Genomic DNA, 23,417 nt, shown 5'->3' on the forward strand with positions numbered 1-23,417 from the left:
TATTAGATTCTGATAACATTGGCATGCACTTTTTTTATTTAAATTAACTTCATCATTTACCTCAGAACATACATCTAAGCGGAGTTTGAACTTCTGAGCTTTTTATACCCACCTGATCTCTGCCCTTGTCTTTCAGAGACCTCAGAGTTACGTTGCATTTGTAAAGTCAAATCAAACAGCTCAGTGTTTTTCCACCTGTGGTTTGAGGGGAATTCTCAAACGAGTTAAACTGCACTGGAATTGGTTCAATTTACTTATAAACAACAGGATCCAATTTTTCAGTTTTCGACCTGTTTCATAACTCTGAGGTCATTTGGATGGCAGTGCACCTAACTACAGAGACAATACTTGTTTTTGAGCTTTCTATGATATCCTTACTCCACAACTTTATTGATCCTAATTTGAATTGAGTATACTCAAAATGGGAAAATCCCTTTGTCGTCCACAGAAGTGGTTCTTGGCACTGTAGCTACATAGAAAGCTCAGTCTCAAAAATTCTCTATTCTCTTGTTTTTGGCCGACATGCGTTGTCAAGAGACAAGGCTTTCTAAAATGCCCTTTGACTTCTAAAACAGCTGGGTAATGCATATATGGGCATTCCTATAAATAATTCATTTATCATTCATTAAAGTCAAGACTGTTTTTGCACAACAAAGGTGGAGAGAGGTAGTTTTTGTAACCTTGTCTCCTGACTGCACAGGAAAGCCTGCATACACTGTCCATGCAACCTTTTCAAAGTGAATACTGCATGGTCAGGTAGACTTCATAACACTTAGTTTCTATTTAAATTGGTCACATCTTTTCAAATGCATGAACCCTCAGAAGAAAAATCTTATTCACTTTATCTGTGCTCAGGACCTTTCTGATATTTTTCTCACTTTTATGGATTCTGCAGCACACCTAAAAGTTGCAATGCATTTGAAAATGTGTTCCTTCCAAAATAGTTTAAACTCCGTCAGATAAGGAAGAAGACCTACGTGTCTGTGGAGTTTCTGCCGAGATCTCATTGGTGTAAGCTCCAACTCCGTGTTTACTACGAGCAGCCAACCGGAAAGTATAAGTAGTGAAGGGCTTCAAGTCCTTCAGCAGGTATGTTGTTGTTGGCTCAAAGCTGATACGTTTCTGTGGAGAAAATTTCATTTTGTCAGTTTTTAAATAGACACGGAGTTCCAAATAAAGAAATGATATAAGCACACTGGCCTTTCTGATTTTAAAATAAAATTTTGGAGTATCAATCAAAATCGAAGTTAGTTTATATAAATAAAGGTCTGGTATTAATGTAAATATGAAAGACTTATTGATTATTGGTAATCAATCTGATACTAATATCAATAATCAATCAATAAAACCCAATTTCATAACACTGCATTATAAAGCAAATGCATTATTGCTATTAACACCTACAACTACTCGATAACTGATTGTATGATTTAAAGTTTGTTAGTTTGTACTGCAGACTTTTAATCAAATAAGAATTGGCTCAATTCAGGAAATAATCACCTCCTCTCTGTCATCCCTCTTCCTGTACATGAGCTCATATCCTGTGATTTGATTTTCCTGTCCAGTCTGTACTGGGGCGATCCATGAAAGTAAAATACTTGTTTCTGATTTGGCTTCTCCTTTGAAGTCAGTTGGTTGGGAGGGAACTGCAATGCACACAATGAAGAGATAAATTCATTACTGTCTACATCTTGCACTGTTCATTATCATTACAGTCATACTCGCACAGATGTCACAGAGCCACACTGTATTTCAGAAGGCGCAGTCAAATTAGTCCAGTGCAGACACATAGTACGTGGTTACTTCATGCTGAAAAGAAAATTTGGCTTTTTTTTTTATAAGAAATAAACAATAAGACATTTGAATTTATTGTTCTTAGTTAAGTTTTCTCATGCAAAACTATTTTTCCCCACTTGAGAAAGCCAACTTAAGTTTTTGTTGACAGCCTGATGATTTCTATGTTTATAGCTCTGGTTAACAACTGAAACCCACTAATGAGGACTGGTGACTCAAAAAATGTAGCTTCAAAAATGTTTGTGACACTCAAAGTTTAATTGTAGAGTATGAACTTTTGTTAATCTCTGAATTTGTTCAATTATGGCTTCTCTAAAAATAGGGAAAAAAACAACAAAACATGCCCACCTCCAGTCTTGGCAATGATTTGAAGATCTGGAGAAAGAGGTCCATCACCCACTGAGGTGTAGGCCAAAACCTTAATGTAGTAGGTCTTATTAGGGATGAGGCCTTGAATGGTGACAAAGTTAGACCCCCGTACAATCTGCTTCTCCCAAAGGTTTACATGCTGGGTAGAATCCATGGTGTAGTAGACTCGGTAGCCCATGATCTGCCCGTTAGCCTCCTCTGGTTCATCCCAGTGGATGACAGCTGTGGTGGTGCTCAGCATGTGACCCCTGACCTGCCTTGGCGCCGTGCTGGGCGCCTGCTCAGCTGTTTTCGCCTCGATGCTCTCACTGGGTGGCCCTCGCCCAATGTTGTTCACCGCCACCACCCGAAACTCGTAGTCCGAGTACGGGCTGAGGCCTCCCACACTGTACCGAGTGGTGGCTACGCCATCAATCTCCTTGTACAAGTCCTCTGAGTATTTGGACTTGTGTTGGATGATGTAGTAGGAGACTGGTTCAGGATTGCCAGAGTCCCAAGTCAATGTTATGCTGGTTGCTGTGCGCTCTGTCACCACAGGAGTGCCAGGAGCCTTGGGCAATGCTGTGAATATGAACAAAAAATGCAAAATTATAATGCCATACATATGTAGAGTAATTTATTTTGTGTTGTAGGCCACAGAGACTTATTTTAATTTGTAGATGTTTGAATTATATTGATTACATTAATTTACCAGCTCATTGAACTTGGTACCGATGATATACAGTATATCTGGAGTCATAAGTGTGTCTCTAGGAGGTGGGAGGATACATATTTATTTTTTATCACTTTTCTAGTTTACATTTGTTAAAAAAAAAAAAAAAGAAAATGGAAAAAAAAACTGTGTATGATATAAGTTATGAGAATAAAGGCTTGCATACCCCCTGTTCAGCAGCTGAGAGTGCTGTTGTTGTTAATCTCAGATTTCCCAGTGTTTATCACTTTAATAATTTAACAGGTAAATTTATTGCTTTAATTCCCCACGCCATGGCACATGGCAAAAGATTTCAGAGCAATATATTGTCTTTATATGCCATCTGAAGTATGCTTCTGGGGGAGCTTGCTGCCAGACTGTTATATTGTGACTAATATCTCATGTTATGTCTAGGAAAAACAAAGCTGTGTGTGTGCGTACGTTAGTCTGTCCCCTGTGTGCACGTGAATGCTGCAAGACCAATCCTGGTGTACTGCACTGCAGATATGATTACGCTCAGATAAGTACCATGTCTACAGCGGACACCAAACAATACTCACTACGTTTCACACCCATCTCATGCTGCCTCCTCCTCACCTCTTGCTAACTGAAATGGTGAGCTTGTGGCTTTGTAGCTCTCCCGCTGAGAGATAAGAACTTCACTATATTCTCAATCTGGCACCTAATGCAGTGAAGCTGGTGTCAGGGTTTGTCTAAAGCTTTAAGGAAACCTCCACAGATGACTTATCGTGTCAGGGAGAGGTAAATAACTTTCCTTAAAGCACTGCCAGTAGTCTCCACTTGGGTAGTTTACTCCTTATGTGAACTTGCTGCAAATTGACAGATAATTTTAACCGCGTGCAGAATTTGGAACATTTTTGGGGGGCATCATAAATGACCTGTTATTAAGTCCCACTTTAGCTTTAACATACCTATTTGTAGGAGCATACTGCCGCTTTTTTTTGTCTTAAATTATAAATAAGAATAAGAAGCAGCTTTACCCTTCACTGTTATCTGTGCCACAGCCTCGATCACCCCCAGGGTTGACATGGCCACACAGGTGTAGTTCGCTGACTGCCGGACGTCTGTAAGCTCCAAGACGTTCCGCCCAATGGGCATGTCGTCCTCGGGAGTGAGGTCTTCAGCACCCAGCATCCACTTGACATATGGCATGGGAGATCCCACTGCCACACATGTGATATTGACGCTGCCGCCTGGCATGATCTCATTGTCTGTAGGTGGAATGGAGAATCGTGGTGGCACCCGACGTACTGAAAAAGACAAAACATGGAGTGAAAACCCAGCAGAAAATGGAGCAACTGAATTCCTTCTGTAGAAAAAATGTTCTGAAATATCTTGTTACCAGAAAGAAAACTGACTAATTTTTCAACATTTCTACATCATAAAACAAGAACATTAGCAGAATTAAGTGTTTAATTATAGTATAAAAATGAAATCAGTTTCTAGAAAGACAATTTGTGATTGATGAAAGTTAAGAAAAACACATTTGATCCAAGACTTATAGATTTCAATGGTAAATGGGTTAACACCAATATGAGTGCCATGCACAAAAATACTGTGTCACCATCGGTACAGATAAACAGAACTGGACAAAGTGCTGGAGAGTCGACAGCACTCCACAGTTGTATGCAAAGAAACAACTTTCAGGCTGCGTGCTTCCAGCTGATGTGAGATAATGTCCCGCATCACATTCTCACATCACACAGACAGATAATACTCCAGAGTAGTTGCAGATGTATCGAAGGGGAATGACGTTTTTCTGTGCTTGTCAGGCTCAGTCCAAAGAAGAGACTAGGGCTGTCAAATGTTATGCATCCACATTTTAGATTGTTTTAATTGAACATCCCTAAATTCAGGTCTATGAGATGCACTCAGAACTCTAAGCTACACCCCCGTAGTACCTTTCATGTACAATTATGCAAACTAAGAAGCCTGCTATGCTTTGTGCAAGCCTACCTTTGATAGAAACAATGCCATGAAGATGGATATGCAGGGAAACATTTTAAGAATGGCTTTAGACTTCAGAACACTGACAGAAAGCTCAGGGGATTAAAGTTACATACTTTCTTTTTGCTGGTGAGTTTAATGACAAATGAGACATCTTTAGAGTATCACAAGAGGACCAATTATGCTGGCGCTTAAAGCACTAATATGTCTGCCCAGGCTATATTCTATGACTGTACAGTCCATGTTCTGGTTTGTTGCTTTTGATTTGGTTGCAGTCCATGGCTGCAAACTAAGAAAAAACGAAAACATCAAGTGATCCAAATTAAAATTATTTTGACAGACCTGCAAGCCTCTTAATGTAGTTTAAGATAAAAGCCTGAGAGAGTTCTGAAATTCAGCTTTGCCTCTACACGTCAAGCCAAGGGTTTCTCAGAAAGCATTGGATCTTTTAAGAGGGGGGATAAGATGCTTGAAGATCTACACATCTGCAGGAAACATTCCTTCTGAACACTTAGATATGTGGTAAACTTGTTTCTTTCAGCAATATAAGATACTTGGGGGGTTTTCATGTCATTTCAAAATATACCATGATTAGCTCCAGCAAATCATATCATTTGACAGCTCTAGTGGATACACAATTCAAAAAATATTTAAAACAAAAAGCAAACAAAGAAATAAAAGGCTAAAATTTCAAAGAAAAGATTCCACTTTCAAGTGAACTTAAATGTATCACATTCATAATGCACATAGATGGCTTCACGGCCTTTAGATTCTGTCATGCATACAAGGAGACGTGACTTTGTGAGGCAACCATGTAAGGGAGTCGGGGGAAGAGGGCTGCAGGTACAAATCGAGTAGTAACAGGGTCAGGAGGAGGCCATGGTGTCACACGGTGTAAATGGAAGGGTTAGGCTGATGGTGTTACATTGCTGTAAATATGGATAGCACAAGTTAAAGGTCCTGGGAGAACCCCGAAACACAAAGAGAACAGCAACATCTTGGCACAAAGGGTAAATAAAAGGGCACAAGGAAAATCAAAATGATGAAGTATTTCTCCTCGGGTTTCACTGGTTAGGGTTTTTATGTACATATATTTAAGTACAGATGATGTGGATAACTAAGGGACTTAGGCATAAGGGAAACATACAGGGACGACAGTTATTGTTATAGAACAAGTGGGGGTGGGGGGTGTTACTGCTCGTGGTAGTCAAACATTACTGTTATCTTCGGTTGAATTACTCATTTAATTCTTTTGTGAAGAAAACAGTTTAATAATATGTCACTTTTGAAATGTTTATTTGTATTTACTGCCCAATAACTGACCCTGCTTTGTAAACATTCTCTGTCTCTAATCTAGTACATTATGCAGGTATTTGCTATATTTGACTGCAACATAGGAAAGCGCTTCCTGCTGCCTGCTCCTAATTCACAAAGCCTATTCTGTTGAACAGACTCGAGTTCTCCAGAGAAGGAAAACTAGGGGAACTGCTTGCATTATTAAATACAACGTTTCTCTCACTCAATATTTAATTAATAACCAATTGGATCACGCTCCCCACAGACATAATATTATCCTGCTCATTTGAATATCATTACATTTGTCAAGTCTTGTGGATAACGCTCTAAATACATAATTTTTTCATGACTTCCTGCTCAGAAACATTCTCGTCAGAGGAAGTGTATAATCTCCGAGGGCAAGGTTGTTTTTACAGCTTGGTGGTTGACTTTACTGCAATTACAAAAAAGAGTGGATTTTGCTTTCACACGTCTTTGAAAAACTTCAATTTGAAAGAGCACCCCAGGGAAAATTTAAGTGTAGTGATGCTTAAATTGCCCGATGGAGAGAAAGATTCAGTGCTCAGTGCAGCACCGCATCTATGTATAACAGTAGCTACCAGTTCCAGGTGTTATATATGTTATATTACTTTTGTAATGTTTTCCTTCAAGTAGAATTTATTATATTAATACCATTTCATTCATTATTATTATCTTATCCCGTGGACCTGCTGTGTTGTTAGTCATAGGATCAAGCAAGCAGGAAAACTGACAGGGTAAGGGGTGTGGGGCAAGGGCTGGGGAAAAGGGATGACTACATCAAGCAGTTAAGAGGTGACCATGCAAATAGCCCCTCAGATAGATGCAAATATCATCCCCTACCACCCCACCTCAAAGATGCAAACATGCACCACCTGTTGAACAGTCAAGCATTCTGACAAGGACTAGGGGCATTCTCAATGGGAACATGAACACTGAGTACATGACAAAGATAGATATGATATTAATAAAAGTAAAAGAAGAAAAAATATTTTTTTCAAAAATATACTTCTGTTTTGTGTTGTGTTCAAAAAGTAAAAACACACCAACCTTCTCGTAGCTCTGAGGGATGTAGGGAATTTGATGCAGAACAAAATGAAATAAGGACAGGAGAAAAACAAGGGAAACACAGAGAGTAAAAAGGCCATGTTTTAGGTGTTCAAATGCTACTTAAACAATTTGAAGGACCTCGTCTTTCTGAAGTGCAGGGAGCCCGTTGTGTCTCTCTGGCACCCACAACTAGTGTGACCTGTCTGAGCTAACATTTTGAATAAAATAATGATTCACCTTTAATACAAATTCTGCCCAAGTCATGTGGTTAGCTTATAATGATAAATATATTTCTTTTACAGTTCTTTTTTTTTTTGGTATATTGTGTATATTCTTACTTAGGAACTGGACAGTCATTGATGATATGTAAAGCTAACCATAGGACTGCAGGCGTAGTAAAAGTTACAAAAGAAATTCATAAAAGTATATCTGCTACATATAGATGTAGATAGAGATTTAAGAAGACAATACTGAAAGAATGAAATTGGATTTCGTGCAAAAAGCAAAGTAATTATTGACTGCTGTGTGCAAGTGAGAAGCAGTTGCACCAATGCTCCAAATATTTTGAGTTTGAAGGGTGAAACATTGCAGCCTCTGTGAAAAAAATCTTTTCTCTCTTCTCTCTCTCTCTCTATATATATATGTGTGTGTGTGTGTATGTATGTATGTATATAAAGCTATTTATAAAGCTATTTCTAACAGTAACTAAGCAAATTTTACATATGGAGTAGGAGAGGACTCCAAACTGAAATTATTTTCTCCTGGTTTTAACTGGTGTTTTCTTTAATTTTACTGTCAGCATTACAATAATGAGAATAAAGGTGTCCTTCCAGTGTTGATCAATTGGGAGAAAAAGAAAAGGCCTGAAAGGATCTGTGCACTGCTGGGAAAAGAGTGGGGACTGATGGACGAGGGTCATCCACCCTTTACCACCTCCGGCAGTCAGGTTTGAAAGGCAATTAGTAGATAAACACAGCAAGCAGTCTAGTCATTGGTGTTAGACTCAGGATAATCAACAAAAAGGACCAGAAACACATAACAGATACATACTGTAGGTTCAAATAAGTGCAGGTAAGTCAAGTGCAAAAGGAAAACAAAATAAAACAAAAAATTTAAACAATGCATACTTACAATGACCTAACAGGATATGGCTCCTGCAGACTTTGTTGGCTGATTTAAATATTCCTCATGAATTTTAAAGAGAGCATTAATATAATGTTTGATAGAAGCATGCCAGTGCCGTTATCACAGGTTCCTACCTCTGACATATAGATTTGCAGGGGCAGAGTAGCGGGTTCCATCGTTGTTGGTCGCCACACATTCATACTTCCCCTGGTCAGACTCTTCGCTCTGCTCTATCTGGAGGGCTCCTGGTTGGGAATAGCAAACGGGGTAACGGGGTATGTTGGGTTAAAATTATGCTGACTGCATCGAGTTCACAAGCAGAAATAAAAAGAAAAAAACTTGTTTGACCTCAGGATTCAAGGCCAGAAACAGCCGCCTTCATTTCTAGTTTTGCTTTGTCCTTAAGCTTCAGTAGTTGAACAGTTTGAGAAAAGTTGTAATTAAACAATATCCAGTAGACTGCATGAATAAAATACTACGTTCTTGAATCTGTTCATATAAATTCTAAATTTTTAAGTTTATCCCCCATCATTATCACAGCATGATCCACTGGCTGAGGTACAATGGAGACTGTGTAGTCCTACTATAGGTGAGGGATCGCTGCAAATGGTAATCATGCAAGACATTGCAATACAAATATATTGTTGCTCTTAACATGTCTAAAGTAACAACAAGGGAAAAGAAAATAACACACTGTCAACCAAATCCAAAAGAAAAGAAAAGGATAACACCTAAAATATTTTCTGTCTACATTTATCTTGTTGATGACCTCTTCAGAAAAAAAGCTTGATTACTTATAAGACTATAGGATCTAAAAAAGACACTCATCCTAGCGCCAATGTCAAAAAAAAAAGTCATAATTTCACTTTGAAGAAATAGGGGCAAGCCCTTCAATATACAACATGTCACTGGACTGGTCAATATGGGGATGAGTGATACTGCTTCAGGGAAACATGGATCAAACAAAAGAGGTTTACAGTATAAGAAAGCAGCATAACAAGGAAGGACAATTGAAAGAAAGAAATTTAGGTAGGCTATGAATTTTAGCATATTCAATCACAGATCAAGTGTAACATTCACCTAACACAATAATTTGGACTTCATTTAGGTGAAGTAACTTTAAAAAAAGAATGCAGCCCATACAAAAAATTGAAAAATGCTGCTCATATATGTGGAAAAATGATAATTGAAGTATTATGTTAGGCAAAACCAACATATAACCCTCTGTAACAAAAGTTTTGACATGCAAATCTTGGCAAGAAATGTATGTCGGCACAACTTACAACCTTCTGACAACCCTTAGCTGAAAAATAAAATGCAATTGTATTAGAAGACAAAATTCAAAATATCGGCTTGAGCCGACAAGAAGGTAACCAACCACTGCTTTAGCTTGTGCAAGCTACAAAAGACACCCATAAAAATCCACCAATGGGATCAGCAGTGTGGTGTCACATGAGCAAGGGAAAAATGGCTTTAAGCATCAACAACTCTCCAGCTTCATGTCACACGGCAAAAATGAGCCAATCAGGTCCTCGCCAGTCTCTACTGTTTGCCTTCCCCAAACCCTGAAGAAAAAAAAGTCAAAAAGTAAAATAGTCTCCAAACCCAAGAAAAGTAAGAAAAATAGGTGAAAGAGAAAAAAAAGCACCGTAGAAACTTTATCAAAAAAGTGGTTGTTTGGGCTTTTTTGTAGAGGTACAGGAGAGGAAAGTAAATAGAAGAAATGGAAAAAAAAATAGTTTGCAAAGATAGAAAGAATTCTTTGGGAGAAAAAAGCAGAGGAGAGGCAATGTTGTCTTCACCATGCCTGCGTGATTCCACAGCATCTGTGCATATTTTTAGTGCTGAACAAGAACAGCTAAGGGGGAAAAATGCTTGGTTGTTTTAGTTGGACAAAAAGAGGGACACATGATTCGCTATGGCCAAAAAGAAAACAAAAATGAACAGAAAAAATATAGTTTGAAAAAAATAATTGTCATTGGATATGCTTATTTGAGCCAGGGCAAGCATATCACAACTGAGCTAAACAGGCTCTTGAAACCAGAATACGAAGGAGTAAATAAAGCATAGACAAAAAGATGGAATACAAATTTAGTCAACGAAACAGGACAAATAAGAAGGAAGGTCCATATGAACGTAATGGGATTTGGTCTTGGTAAACAGGACAAAAATGGAGGTGATTCAGGTGAATGGATGGGTTGACAGCAAGAATGAATTTGTATTATTTTCATTCTGTGAACGTCAGTTCAGCACTCTTACCTCTTATTGGTGTACCACCTGGGTGGATAATATGAATGCAAATAAGATTAGAAAGAAGAAGCATTAGTACGAGTAGATAGAGGCTGGGGGCTTTGGAAGAAGAATCAAATTAGATTTAACAGGGTACGTAAATAAAGGTACTAGAGGAAAGAGAAAGGAGAGAGAGAGAATAAGAACTTTTCTGTACTCTACTGGCAGAGAAAGACAGAATTCATCATAGAAAACTCATAGGTCAGAGAGAAGAACTTGTACAATGGTGTGCCACGGGGAGGTGCCATTTTGGAAGTGGCAATGGCTTCTGAAGACCATCTACTGAAGGGAAAGACTTTGAGGACTTTTTTTATGAGATTGAGAACAGACATTTTTTTTTGAAAAAAGAACTTGACATCCCTTTGCTTGATCTGAGCTGGTCACCTCCCTAAAACTCTTGAACTTTCCGTACCTACTGTGCTGGTGTTAAAAGATTCAGTAAGTGAGTAAGTAGTGGGTCAGTGAGTGAGTAACAAACATGTGAGGACAGGTCATTACCCAGGTCAGTATATGACATTACTATGCTAGGGCTTGGTGATTATAATCTTCAGATAAAGGTGGTAGCAGCTGGCAGTGGTAGGACACTTGAACACCTTGGGGTGAGGGAAGAGTGTATGTGTCTCTAGTAGTAGCCCATAAACTAAGCTATCTGTTAGTAAAATGCATGCCATGCATTTTAATAGTTGTTTGGAAACATGGAAATTAGTGGGGGGTGATGTGTGCTTTAGAGCTAAGCACTTACCAAAGGATTCTGTAGATTTAAAAATATAGAGAGAAGAGAGACAGCATAAGAATATGATTATATTCTTTAAGTAAGTTTAGTTAACAAGGCTTCGTTAATACTTTAATAAGTCTACGTGACAAAGTCGCACATTAGAAATAAGGGTTAATTCTACACAGTTCTGTTGAAAACAAGTCATAAAGGAAGTAAGGTTAACAAGACGATTTAACAAAGGACAGCTGTGAAATCTGTGAAGACAGGTGGTCAAACATACAAGACTTAAAATTTACAAGTAGTTGTGCTAATGTGTTGCCATTAGCTGGCACATAAAGCTGCAAACTATGATTTATGAAAAAATATTTTGGAAAATAGAATAATCTCTTTGGATTGAGATATTGAAATCAAACTTGGTATATTCAGCTGAATGGGTATATTAGAGTATGTCACAGGCAAATAAAAACAAAACTGGCATCTACACATTGAAGCAAGGACTGTAAACTGAAAGAATCAAGGGGTAGGGGAAAAGCCTTATGGAGTTTTACGCACTACTGTGGCTGATTAGTGTCCAGAATTAAAATGTTTTTCTTAAAGAAAGTTCTTATCATGCAAATATTCAGAGGATGTTTATGGATCCCTCTTTCGAAAGTAAAATTTCCACAAATGCACAAGGACGATGATTAATTTGCTTTTCTCAGAGTTTTCCTATTTTAAAATCGGATGCACTCTCTAGCAGATACTGAATGAAGCCGAATGTTGGGTATTAATTGTTGAAAAAAGACATAAGAAATGGAGAGAATGGATCCAAAATAATAATAAAAAAGAACTACTGCACCAATGCAGTGGAAAGGAAATCAACACAAAACAGCAAAACAAGTCATTGTAAAAAGTCACAGCAGTGAGCAATGAGGGCAGAAGTTAGGGCAAAAGCCAGCAAACACAGAGGGGGTAACAATCCCAACAGCCCATGACAACACTGGAAGACAAAGGGAGACACACAATACAGACAACACACACCGGGGTGTACAGAGAGTAGTGGACAGGAAATAGTAGAGACAATGCCATTACCTACAAAATGAAAAGCCAAATGAGAAGTTAAATTATGGGAGGAAGAAGAGGATGAAAGAACAGAGGAGACAACAGGGGGAACAGATCAGATAGAGGATCACAAGAAAGAAGACTCCCTGTTTTATAATTAAGTTTTCAGCAGAGGAAACCTACCTGATCTGAGCTGTTTAATGCGTCCATTGTTGTTGGTGGTGTTGACAGGAAGGAAGTCTTTGAACCAGGAGATGTCAGGGTCGGGGTTGCCACTGGCAGCACAGAGCATGGTGGCAGTGCGTGTTCGCTCCACCACTTTCAACTGTGGGCCCATGTCTATGGTGGGGAAACCAGGGGGCAGTTGGTCCTCTGGAGATAAATGAGAGACATTGTAGCAGAGGTCAGATTGAGAATGAATCCAGCAAGGAGGGAGTGCCAGTGGACATTATAGTCAAAAGACTGCAGAGCAACGCAATGAGCGAAAGATAAAGACGTTTTTGGTCAGATATAAAGGGTGTGTGAACAGGCAAAGACACAGTACTGTAGTGAAATAAAAATCTGTTTTTCTTAGAATATTAACTCTGGAAAAACAAACCAAAAAAAAATACCCCACAGCGTTTAACAACAGTCTTCCCTGCCAGAATTTGGTACTGACAATGGCACAAAATTAGCGAAAATGAAAATGGACTATGACATGGTTTAGGAATCTCAAAATAATTAAAATGATTAGTTCAGGAATATTTGGGGAAACAAACATATTTGCCTTTTTGCTAAGTAATAGTCAGCAAGATAGATGCCACTGATTCCTGTCTATGAAATATGAAGCTATTGCTAGGTATCTCTGAGTTTAGCTTAGCTTAGCATGAGGACTCAGAGGCATCCATCTGTCCACATGTTGGAAAATACGCCTAAGGCCACCTTTTAAAAGTCATTAATCAACAAGATATATCTTTCTTTTTATTTGAAAATTGACCACGAACTAGATACCACTAACATGATGCCGATATCTATTTTCTAATCAAAGTCTTAGCAAGAAAGCCGATAAGCATATAAGCCACAGCTACATTGAGTTAACATATATTCCATTGAGGTGGAGCTTTGAAGTTCTTTGATGATGGCAGGTGGCTTTGCTGTCTTGTATAAGCTGTCTTGTTTCTGCCTGCGTCTCAACTTACTGACTAAACAAGGGGCGGGCTACATCTCGCTGCTCTTTGAGATGTGACAGACGATAACTCACACTGCTCCTTGCTCCAAACATGTTCTTTTTAGCAAAACAAAGAAATTCAAAGCCTGTGGCAGCTTTGTCTGAAGTTCTTAAGAGGAAGTATTTTTGTCTTGCAGTGAGTGATGATCTGGGAGTGTGGAATATTCCATCCACAACATCTCCATATGCAAAATGTCTGCCTCTCTGCAATGTTAGCTAAGTGTTAATCTGCAAAACAAAACCTGCTCATTTGGAATGCCAATGAGGTTTATGTGCACCTTTAAGTTTTCCTTTCCCTGCTGTGATATGGCTAATTAGTGTCTTCCGTTGCTCTTGTAAACGCCACCTTTTTGGAAACACTTTCTTCATTAAATTTTCATGAGGCGACATCAGTCTGGAAACAGCTTTGAGATGCCATAGCCTGCACACAGCCAAACGACAATCATGGCCGCCTTCCAACAATGCTTTTGGGTATCTGGCATGAGAAACCACCTCAATGGATAAATCTTCTCAGAAAGAGACTGTATTACAAATGAGTGACTTCAGACTGAACTGCAAAACTTTCCAACACAACTCTGTGTCCCTGCCTGAACTGACATGTGTTTCCACAGAACGATACTGTTTGTTGAGTGTTTTGAGAAAGACCAGTCACACATCAGTATTATCTTTAGTTTCTTCAAATTGGTTCAGTGAATTCCAATCCTATATAATGCAGGATTTCCACTCTGGTTGTTGTCTTGGCCTATGCATCCTCTGATGGTTCATCACTATAAGTCCTTGACATGATGTGCAATATATGCTGTCTTTATCCCTTTCACTATCCATTAAGATATGAGAAATGCCTCAGTTTTATTCTGTTTTAAGTCTGTAGTTCTCTGGCATACTGGAGTTGGAGGATGGAACAAATTCTGGTATGAAACATTCAGAAATTCCCCCAGTGTCCCTTTATATCTTATGATCTTGTTGTTTTTTTGGCACTGTTCATATCAGCTATGAACAAAGTGTTCTACAAATTTCAGATGTTCATGTGTTAAGCTTCCAACATCAACACAGTCAAAAAAAAAAAGTTCAATATTAGGTTTTTAAAAGGTGTGAGCATTCACTGTGATCATCATTCACATGACCATTTCCAGGTGTTTTTTGCTTGAAGACTAAACTTGAAGTTGAGAAAAATGTATTTGTGTTAACAATTTATCTTTTACAAAAGCTCCACATTAACAGTCATCAAGGAATGAAGAAATAGTCCAGTGTGAGAAACTGCACTTTCAAAGGTGCTCGTTCAAATGGAGGAAGGCAAGGAGGAGGGAGAAAGGAATTAATCGTACAAGGCAGCTCCTGTCCAAGCTCCCTTCAGTCTGTTCAAGGTCGAACAGACAATTAGTCGATTCTACAGTGAGTCAAAAGTATACCTGATCAAACACAATAGCCAGAAGCAAGCCTCGAAGCATGGATGCGTGTTGAATATAGTAATTGGATGTGACAATCCATGCGAACTAAAAAGCAACTCCTGTGAAATTGCAATGTATTCTAAAACAAAGTGCTCAAGAGATCATAATTTAGCTGTCCTTTCAGAAGTCAGAATTGTTCTCATGCTGCAGTCTGAAAGTCTCTGGTAATTCAGCTGTAAGGAGAAAAGAAGAGGATGTGGGACAACATTCATTTTAAATTGTAAATGGCGTAGCTTAGGGCAACATGATAGCTTTTCAAAAAAAAAAAAAGAAAGAAAGAATGACAGTAGTATTACGGTAATGTCTGAATTGCTCAAACTGATTAACATATGCACAACTAAAATTGTAAAAAAAAAAAAAAAAGAAAGTGAGGCCGGGTCAAGTGTATAAAGGGCATTTTCGCAAAACGTATCTTGCATCTTCTCTAGAATCTGATGCCAGTCTGTAACTCCAGTGCAGGCAGCTGATATGACTCAAAGCAGAGCATTTCAAATGAATGATCTGTTGCAAAGGTTTCTGGACTTTCAATGCATTTCTGCTCAGCCCAGAAATGTATTTTACAGCTGCGTTGTGCACTCGTGCTCCTCTAGAGTGACCACGAAGTCATGACATCAACTGTGAGGTATCTTAAAATTAAAATTAAGCAAATGCCTGCATCAATGCTGTGCCAGTTATGACAGTAAAACTTGCGCGCTTGTGTAATGTGATTATTACCAACAAAATAAAAGATATAATCAAAATGTATTCATTCTGTGGGCCAGTTCACTCTCACAATATACACGTTTAGCTAGTGTTTTCTATGTTTCCCTGAAAATGGATGGGTTCTGACTAATAACTGGAAAACAACAACAAGAAAGTAGGTCAGCCCTCAGACATGACCTGCAGAGATAAATTCTAGTCCCTGTTTAATCAACCAGACAACAAGTCCTTCATAATGTTAAAGCTTTTGAGGTTCTGGGATTCCCCAAACTGAAATAGTATTACACTTAATAATACAGAAAATACCAAAACTGCCTCACGAGGTCGGTCATGTTGCAACGAATACATTTTCCGAAAAAAAACTTACCTATTATCTAAGATGTAATAATTCACGAGATGTTTTTATCAATCCGAACATTCTGCTTCAGTCTGTATTCAGTATTTGTTGGCATTCAGCCTTTCGAAATCTACATTTTGGTTAAGGGCTGGTCCAACTGCAATTTAACACCACTATAAATTATACTTGTTAACAAAAGCTGATTTAGTGATTAATAAGAGCAATTCATTGAATGCAATGAACCACTTTCTGGCTCAGTTCCAGTCCTGAAATTAAGTTCATATTTATTCTGTAAATGTTAACCTAGCTGCATGAAGTAGCCTGACAGGAGGTCATAGTCTGTAGGCCTGTTGGCCTCACACAATTAAACTTGAGATTAAAAATAAAAGAATAACCACTTGATTTTCTCAAGTTCCTTGCAACTCTTTGCTATACCCTCATTTACTTCACAGAGTGAATTGCCATTGTGATAATAAATAACGGCAGGGAAATTGAACACATTTGCGAACTTGTGCTGTGATTAACAGCTCATGTCAGCAGAGCTGCTGCACCGTTTTACTTACAAGACTAAGAGACCAAAATGAAATCAGATTAATCACTATTTAATTTGAGCCACGGCATGTTAGTGGTATGTTTTTGGCAGAAATTGGGTTATTGACAATGTGTTAAAGGTAAAGAATGAAAGAATTAATCAGAGGGCAAGTGGCCAGCAGTTTTTTGCATGTGCTATGTGTGCAGTAACAGTCAAGAGGTTGTATTTCGACTTGTGCTTTCATAAATTATCAGCCGGAAGCTGCTTCATTACTTAAAGAACTCTGAGTTGTATCCTGTTAGGAGTGGAAATTGGAAAAGTCTGCATGTTGCGCAGTTGTTTTTGAGTGTGTGTGTGTGTGTGTGTGTGTGAGATAAAGAGAGAGGAGGGAAGGTGTTATAATGACATATATACAGGGCAAAGCTATCCTGAGCAATGTAGACATATATATATATATATAAAAGTCAGAGTTGAAAGATGAAATTTGCAGAAAAAAAGGGTTTTTACAGACTTTCTCCACTTGCTTAATCTATCTCTTTGGGAACTGCAATCTCAAGGGCAGTATAAGACAAGGGCAGTTTCTGCTTCCCAGACCCATACTGTATATTCAACAATGGATCTACACACTAAATGAGATGGAAGGGAGGGAAATGCTGAAGTCACCTTCCAGAGAAGTGCTGAGCACTGGTGCTTGATATAAAAAGACTCCCAATGACAATTTGCACACATTAGCCACTGCCAGGCTATCAGGCCATATGAGTGTGTGCTGCCAAGTATGGGAGGAGTATAAAGAGGACACTGGCTCAAAAAGTACCTCAGTGAGCAGATTTTTGCAGAAGACATGAGGCCATTGGACATAAACTCTACCCATTAGCAAATTATACCTATTGATCATTTGTACAAAATACGAGCACAAGTGAAATCACATTTACCTTGTATGACAACAGGGGCCATTTCAATTTCAAAATGCTGCTTGAGTGCGGCATAAATTCAGTACAATTTGTCATCATACTGCAGTTTCTACCAATATACACAAGCACTCACAGCTACAAAGTAAACTTCTCACCTGCTGTGGTGTAATGGCTTGAGTGACAAACTCAAGTAATATCCTCCTTGTTTCGGCTCTAATTAAATAAGCCTAATTGAGTCTCAACAGATAAAGGTACCGTTCAAACGTGATCTCTCTCTGTTTACATGTTTGCACAGTTAGTGTTTCTCCAAGGCTCTTGTGTGTGTATGTGCAGTCTGAGGTAATGTGTACAAGGCATTAAGAGACTAATTCAGTTACATGTATGGAGTGGAATTCATTACAAAAAACAGTTGGACTGGACAGTAAAACTAAAGCCAGAATGTCTGCTTGAGTTTATCTTCGCAAATGTTGACAAAAAATAAAAAGCTTGCCTAGCACTTACAATATCGATACCACTGTAGACAGCAGATTTTTATTTGATGAACAGAGCGCAGCTTTTGAAAAAATCAATTAAACACCCAGTTGGTACTGTTAGATGTTGATAGTCTGCGTTGCATGTCCCCAAGCTCGTAGATGTACAGCTTTAAGTGGAGTGGGTTCGATATTTTATCTGTGAAGATGATTGACTCTTACATAGTAACTATAATGTCAGTATTGTAAAATTAATAATGTTCTTGCTTGTGTAGTAACAGAAAAGCAATAAAATGTTCAGTGTAGAAAGTGTAAATCTAGTCCTTAAGTCTAATTGTGTAAGATGTGGATGCTATTTTATGTCTCTGAAATCACATTTGGCTGCAAAATTACCCAATAAGCACAAAGGAATTTGAGAAGAAAATAAGCCTTTTGTCGCAGAGGGCTTTCCAAGTAAAGCCATAAAAACATAACTGTTTCCGGTCACATTCTGGATTTAGTTTCGTGGTTGCTGCACAAGGATTGGTTTCAGTCTGACCCTTTTCTTCCCAAGCAGAACAACACTTTTCACCCTGTGGTTGAGGTTATTCTTCAGGGAAAATCCCTGTAGGCCATAATAAGATATATTTGTTGGACATATTTGAGTGGATACAATCTCCTCAAAGAGGCTGTCACAGGTCACTTGCTGTGGCGGCACGGCGGAGAAAAGTGTGTGTTAAGACCTATTGTTGTTTGGGAATCCTTCCTTGCCAAAGATGCTGGATTATGGAACTGGGGGAGTTTGGGGCAGATGTCTTCAAATGTGACACTCTTAGATTTTACACTGCGCTTTTTACTCTCCCCCCGAGGTTATTTTTGCCCAGTTTAGGAATCTGATTCTCTCTACCCTTTCCAAGATAAGATTTCAGCCAGTGTAAAAAGATGAACCACAAAACATTACCCATGGAGTGTGACAGCAGTTCTTATTTTTTTTAGCAGCCTGAGCCAAAGCCATTTTCCCACCACACCATAGCAATAAATAAATAAATAAATAAATAAAGTTGAAGGGAATAGATTAAAGCACTTTCCGTGCTCAAAAATTCAAACAAAATGAGAAAGAAGATAGGAAAATTTAGCAGGGTTAGGGTGCTAATCATGTTAATCATACAACACTCTTGCCGCTCACAAGGACATCATTTGGAATTGGCTTGTTTCATGGCTTGCTAATGCATTAGGTGACCTAAATTAAATTAGGACTTGGTGTTTTATAAACTAGCAAAAAGGTAATTAATAAGGAAAGGAATTTCATGCACACAAATTAAGGTGAAGGATGAAAGACGTGTAGGAGTGCAATAATGTCTCAGAAAATCAAATCAAATCTTCACTCACGCACATACATTAAAATTTCTTTCTGAGCAGACATTCATTGTGGCATTAACTTTTGCTTTTGTTTTTTTTTTCAAAATGAGGTTGTTGATTTGGAACACATTAACACTGAAACATTGTCCATTCTAATTTGTTTACAGGTCTCTAAAAATTAGTTGCAAGCCTAGTTAATACATCCGTTCAGAGACGACCTGAATCCTCTTCAACAAAATGTTCTGTTCGGCTCCTGTTCAACTGACGTGTTCAATTATTATTTTTTCTTTGGCATGGGAGAGGGAACTGTTAATTATGCTTTTGTTTTCACAAAAACAAAATTACTCAACCAAACGTAAGAGCTCTTGATTAACAAAGGCAGACAGCAATTCCATTTTGTGCCAATTCTATGACGGCATCTGTTCTATTTTTCTCGGTACCTCTCCACCCTCTAATGTTTCACCATCGCAGCTGATTTCCTTGCTCTACTCACGAGGTACACTTTACGCTGTGGTAAAAAAAGGTGTATTTTTACAACCTGACTGACAGGGCCTAAATCTGAGCCCCCCCTCCCCACCCATTTACTTTATCAGCTACCTACAGCTTGTTTAAACTATCTCAAACTTGGGCTCAGACTGAGTTGCTTTGCTCAACACCGCATCCATCATTCTGCCCATAAACTTTTGCAGAGGTGAAACTTGTCCCCACATGAGTTTCAAACTGTGAGCCTAAGATATTTTAATATCTTGTTTGGTTTGGATCTTATTTCCTATTTTTATTAAAATGACAGCTACATTTGATGATATTGTTGTAATCTACTTGTTTTTGTGCTTTACTTACCTAAACTTCGAGTTGGATAAGCTGCAAGAACACCTTTGGATAATTACTATTGCACACATGCCAGGACATTGCTGTCATCATATGGATGTCTTAGTGCATTGCCTTGGGTAGAATGCTTGGAATAGTTAGGATGCAAGTGATGACCCTTAACATTGAAAGGGGAAAGCATAAGTCATGAATGGCAGGTATAGTCAGTCACTGGAGGTCAGGCAGGCTAGAAAAGCTTTTCCTGGGCAAAAAGAAGAAATGATGAATTGAGATATCTAAATTTTCCCTAAGTACCCTCAGAGAATCTAAAACCTGTATTTATTTCATTGATACATCCCGCTGCTGTTTGGCACATATGTTGTCCAGTTTAAATATGATTAGATTTTCCCCTAGAGCTTCCTTTGAGCCAGATTTCCCAAATAAGCCTCTTGGCACCTGCACAAGGTAGCTATTGCTTGACTTAATCCAATAATGGAAAACAAAATGCTCAGCACTTTTGTCTAATAAGGCACACAGCAGTATGCGGTGGGGGACAGTTCTGAAATTCACCTTCCTGAGTTGCTTTTTAAAGGTCCACAGGCAGATGAACTCTGAATCAACCTCCAAATTGTTTTAAAACATGGCATGATTCTGGACTGATGTGGTTTTTAAGATTGCCTAGACTGGAAAAGAATCATGCAGAGCTCAAACATGAGAGCACCTCCCAATTATATGCCTGGGGCCACAGTTCTGTATATTTTGGAGGCTTGGATGAACTGATATGAGAAAATGTTAAGTGGGAAGGCATTCCTGTTTTCCAGTTCAGGTTTACAAATGTGTCTGTACATGACATAGAGTTCAGAACTAATCCTGTTGTATCTAGCAGAGTGCTGGAGAGTTCATCTTTTTTTATGAAAGCCCATGATCCATTTATCTCCTCTGAGGATATAAATGTATCATGAGTAACCTAGAAACAGGATTCTACCAGCAGTCCCTCTAATTGTATGTGTGTGTGTTGTGTCTCTACTGTATGTGCAAAGGCCCTATTTTCATAGAATTTCATAGAAAAGTCAATTATTTACAGTATAAACCATTTCACAGATTTGAGGGTGGGCGATTGTAAATGAAAAACACCATGAAAAATTGTCCTTATATGCAGCACCGTACCTGTAAAATTCAATTCAATTCAGCTAAATGGCCAAAGCACACTTTCAGAAAACTAGAACATCAGTGACACTTTTGCAAATGTTCCATGTTTTACTGTAATTTGTGTAATGAAAAATCATGTACAGCAGAAATCAGCATTAAGAGCATAGCAGGGCTGATGAAAATACACTTTGGTTTTTGTTCATTAGTTGACTCTACATGTATAGAGCATTGCTAATGAATATTACTGTGAATTTGCCACAGTTGGCTCAAACAGCTAATTCCAATTTTCCATAGTAGAGTTTTAAGAGGTACAGGTCCACTCCATGTCAAAGTGGCATTAAGTCTCACCAGTTTGGTACCTCTAAAAGGTAGTTCAGTAATTTGCTGAACGAATACAGTCTCTTTGAGAAAACTGCTGTCTGTGGGCAGACCATTTAGTACCCACTAAATTTTATTTCACCTTTGTTGCCTAAAGGAGCAAATTGGAATGGATTGTGAAATACTACCCAGTGTCTTCTTTAAAACTCCTGTGATGATTAACGTTGGGACAAAATATAGGAGGAGGAAGGTAAAGGCGTAGAAAGCTCTCATAACCTGAGGTTCATGGCACTCTGTCTTAGTGAAAAATAGCATCCTCTCCCCCTCTGCCCTGCACTGATTGTTTCTTCCATAAATCCCCTCTGAGATTGTATAATTAATTGAATGATGCTTATTTGTCATTAAAAACCCTTGCCTAATGCCTGAGATTATGAAGAAACCATTGTAGAGTCAATCTATTAATCACCAGGCCTTTTTTTTTCCCCCAGAAAAACCTTCACAGTTGAACAAATCGAGTCGTTCCTCATTCTGAATGACATTGGGAACTAGTTTTAAAACTCTACGTCAACATACTGGTGTCATGGTACATGATTTCATAAAATGACCTGACATTTTTAAACACTTAAAAGTCTGATCTCAAGTACAGTAAAAGAAGTACATTTCTTACAAGAAAAATGAGCAGTTTTCACAATTCATGTGCTGCCATAAAAGACACAGTGCACACCTGCAATTTTTTTATATATTGCCACAAAGAGGATGTAGCCATATTGTTGGATCATGGGATGCTTTTGAGATTGATTTGTAGAGTGTCTACTACTCCCTTTAGGACTGCTTTGGAAGGCCTTACATTTAAGTGCGAGGAGCTCCATAAAGAAGCAGTTGTTGGGATTTTGGTTTAAATTTGGGTAGAATTTGTTTGGAAGTCATGAGGAAACTGGATCCAGGTCAAAAACGGCTCGAGTTATGCTTTAAAATAACCCCGCCTAATCTTCCTCCAAGCCTGCCATCCCCCATAGACATTTTTTATGGCCATCGCTGCTGGGGCAGATTGGATCAGCCAAGCAGAGGGCATGCAACAGAGATGTACGCCACTTCTGGCAAGACGCCCCAACCTCTCCCTAGGCCCCATGTCATTCATAAACATGACGGATTAGCTGTGATATTCCTCCATTTACAACATAAGCGAAGGGAGTGGGAGGAAGAGAATGAAAGCAGAGAGTGAGTGTTAGTGTCGGTTGCCCCTTAGGGGTGGTGCTAAAATGGATGGGTAAAGAGGGAGATGAAAAGCAGAGATGAAGCAGGAAGGGCGGAGAGGGGGCCTTTCTCTACAGGCCTGGCTAGGCAAGCAGCAAAGCAGGCAGGAAGCCAGCTTTGCTTCTTGCAAAGCTGCCCCCCCTCCATCCCAACTTGCTTTACAGACTACCCATCAGCTCAGACAGATGTACTGTTCTGAGTAAAGATCACCTAGAGGGAAGGTGCAGAGGGAGAAGGGGAGATTTCAAGACCTCTTCTACCTACAATCATGGCTTCCTTCCATGCTCCCATTGTTTTTTTGCATTTGCCTTCATCACTGACTTTATGCGCCCCAGTCCAGACGTGGCTCATCTGAGACTTTAAAAGATGCCTGATGTTAAAAATCTCCCTCGATTTGTCTTTGTCTGTCTCCCGCCTTCTCTACCTTCTGTCCCTCTCCCACCCTCTTCAGGATTTCACTTTGCATATTCCATTTGCTGGTTGTTACCTTGAGCAATGATTCCATTTACTCCACAAAACAGTGCCCCATTTATTTAGAGTTGGGGAAAGGGAAAAAAAGAGCACAAAACAACAAACTTCTGCTCTTGTCAT

The 23,417-nt window shown here is 38.8% G+C and overlaps 1 protein-coding gene across 36 annotated transcripts in view; it reads right to left on the minus strand.

Annotated features, from left to right (window-relative positions):
* Window positions 1-23,417, minus strand: part of LOC124054897 (receptor-type tyrosine-protein phosphatase delta-like) — a 339,738-nt gene that overhangs the window by 36,797 nt on the left and 279,524 nt on the right. For 18 of the 36 annotated variants that reach the window (XM_046381377.1, XM_046381378.1, XM_046381407.1 and 15 more), the window contains 9 exons: window positions 12,540-12,728; window positions 11,343-11,351; window positions 10,571-10,588; window positions 8,446-8,556; window positions 7,187-7,198; window positions 3,856-4,125; window positions 2,143-2,724; window positions 1,501-1,646; window positions 978-1,122 (listed from right to left, as the gene is read on the minus strand). In XM_046381377.1, the coding sequence (XP_046237333.1) occupies window positions 978-1,122; window positions 1,501-1,646; window positions 2,143-2,724; window positions 3,856-4,125; window positions 7,187-7,198; window positions 8,446-8,556; window positions 10,571-10,588; window positions 11,343-11,351; window positions 12,540-12,728 (1,482 nt within the window). The remainder of the gene's footprint in view (window positions 1-977; window positions 1,123-1,500; window positions 1,647-2,142; window positions 2,725-3,855; window positions 4,126-7,186; window positions 7,199-8,445; window positions 8,557-10,570; window positions 10,589-11,342; window positions 11,352-12,539; window positions 12,729-23,417) is intronic. The other 18 variants (XM_046381409.1, XM_046381400.1, XM_046381396.1 and 15 more) reach the window with 5 other exon arrangements.

Source organism: Scatophagus argus, chromosome 23, assembly GCF_020382885.2.
Source record: "Scatophagus argus isolate fScaArg1 chromosome 23, fScaArg1.pri, whole genome shotgun sequence".
NCBI lineage: Eukaryota > Metazoa > Chordata > Actinopteri > Scatophagidae > Scatophagus > Scatophagus argus.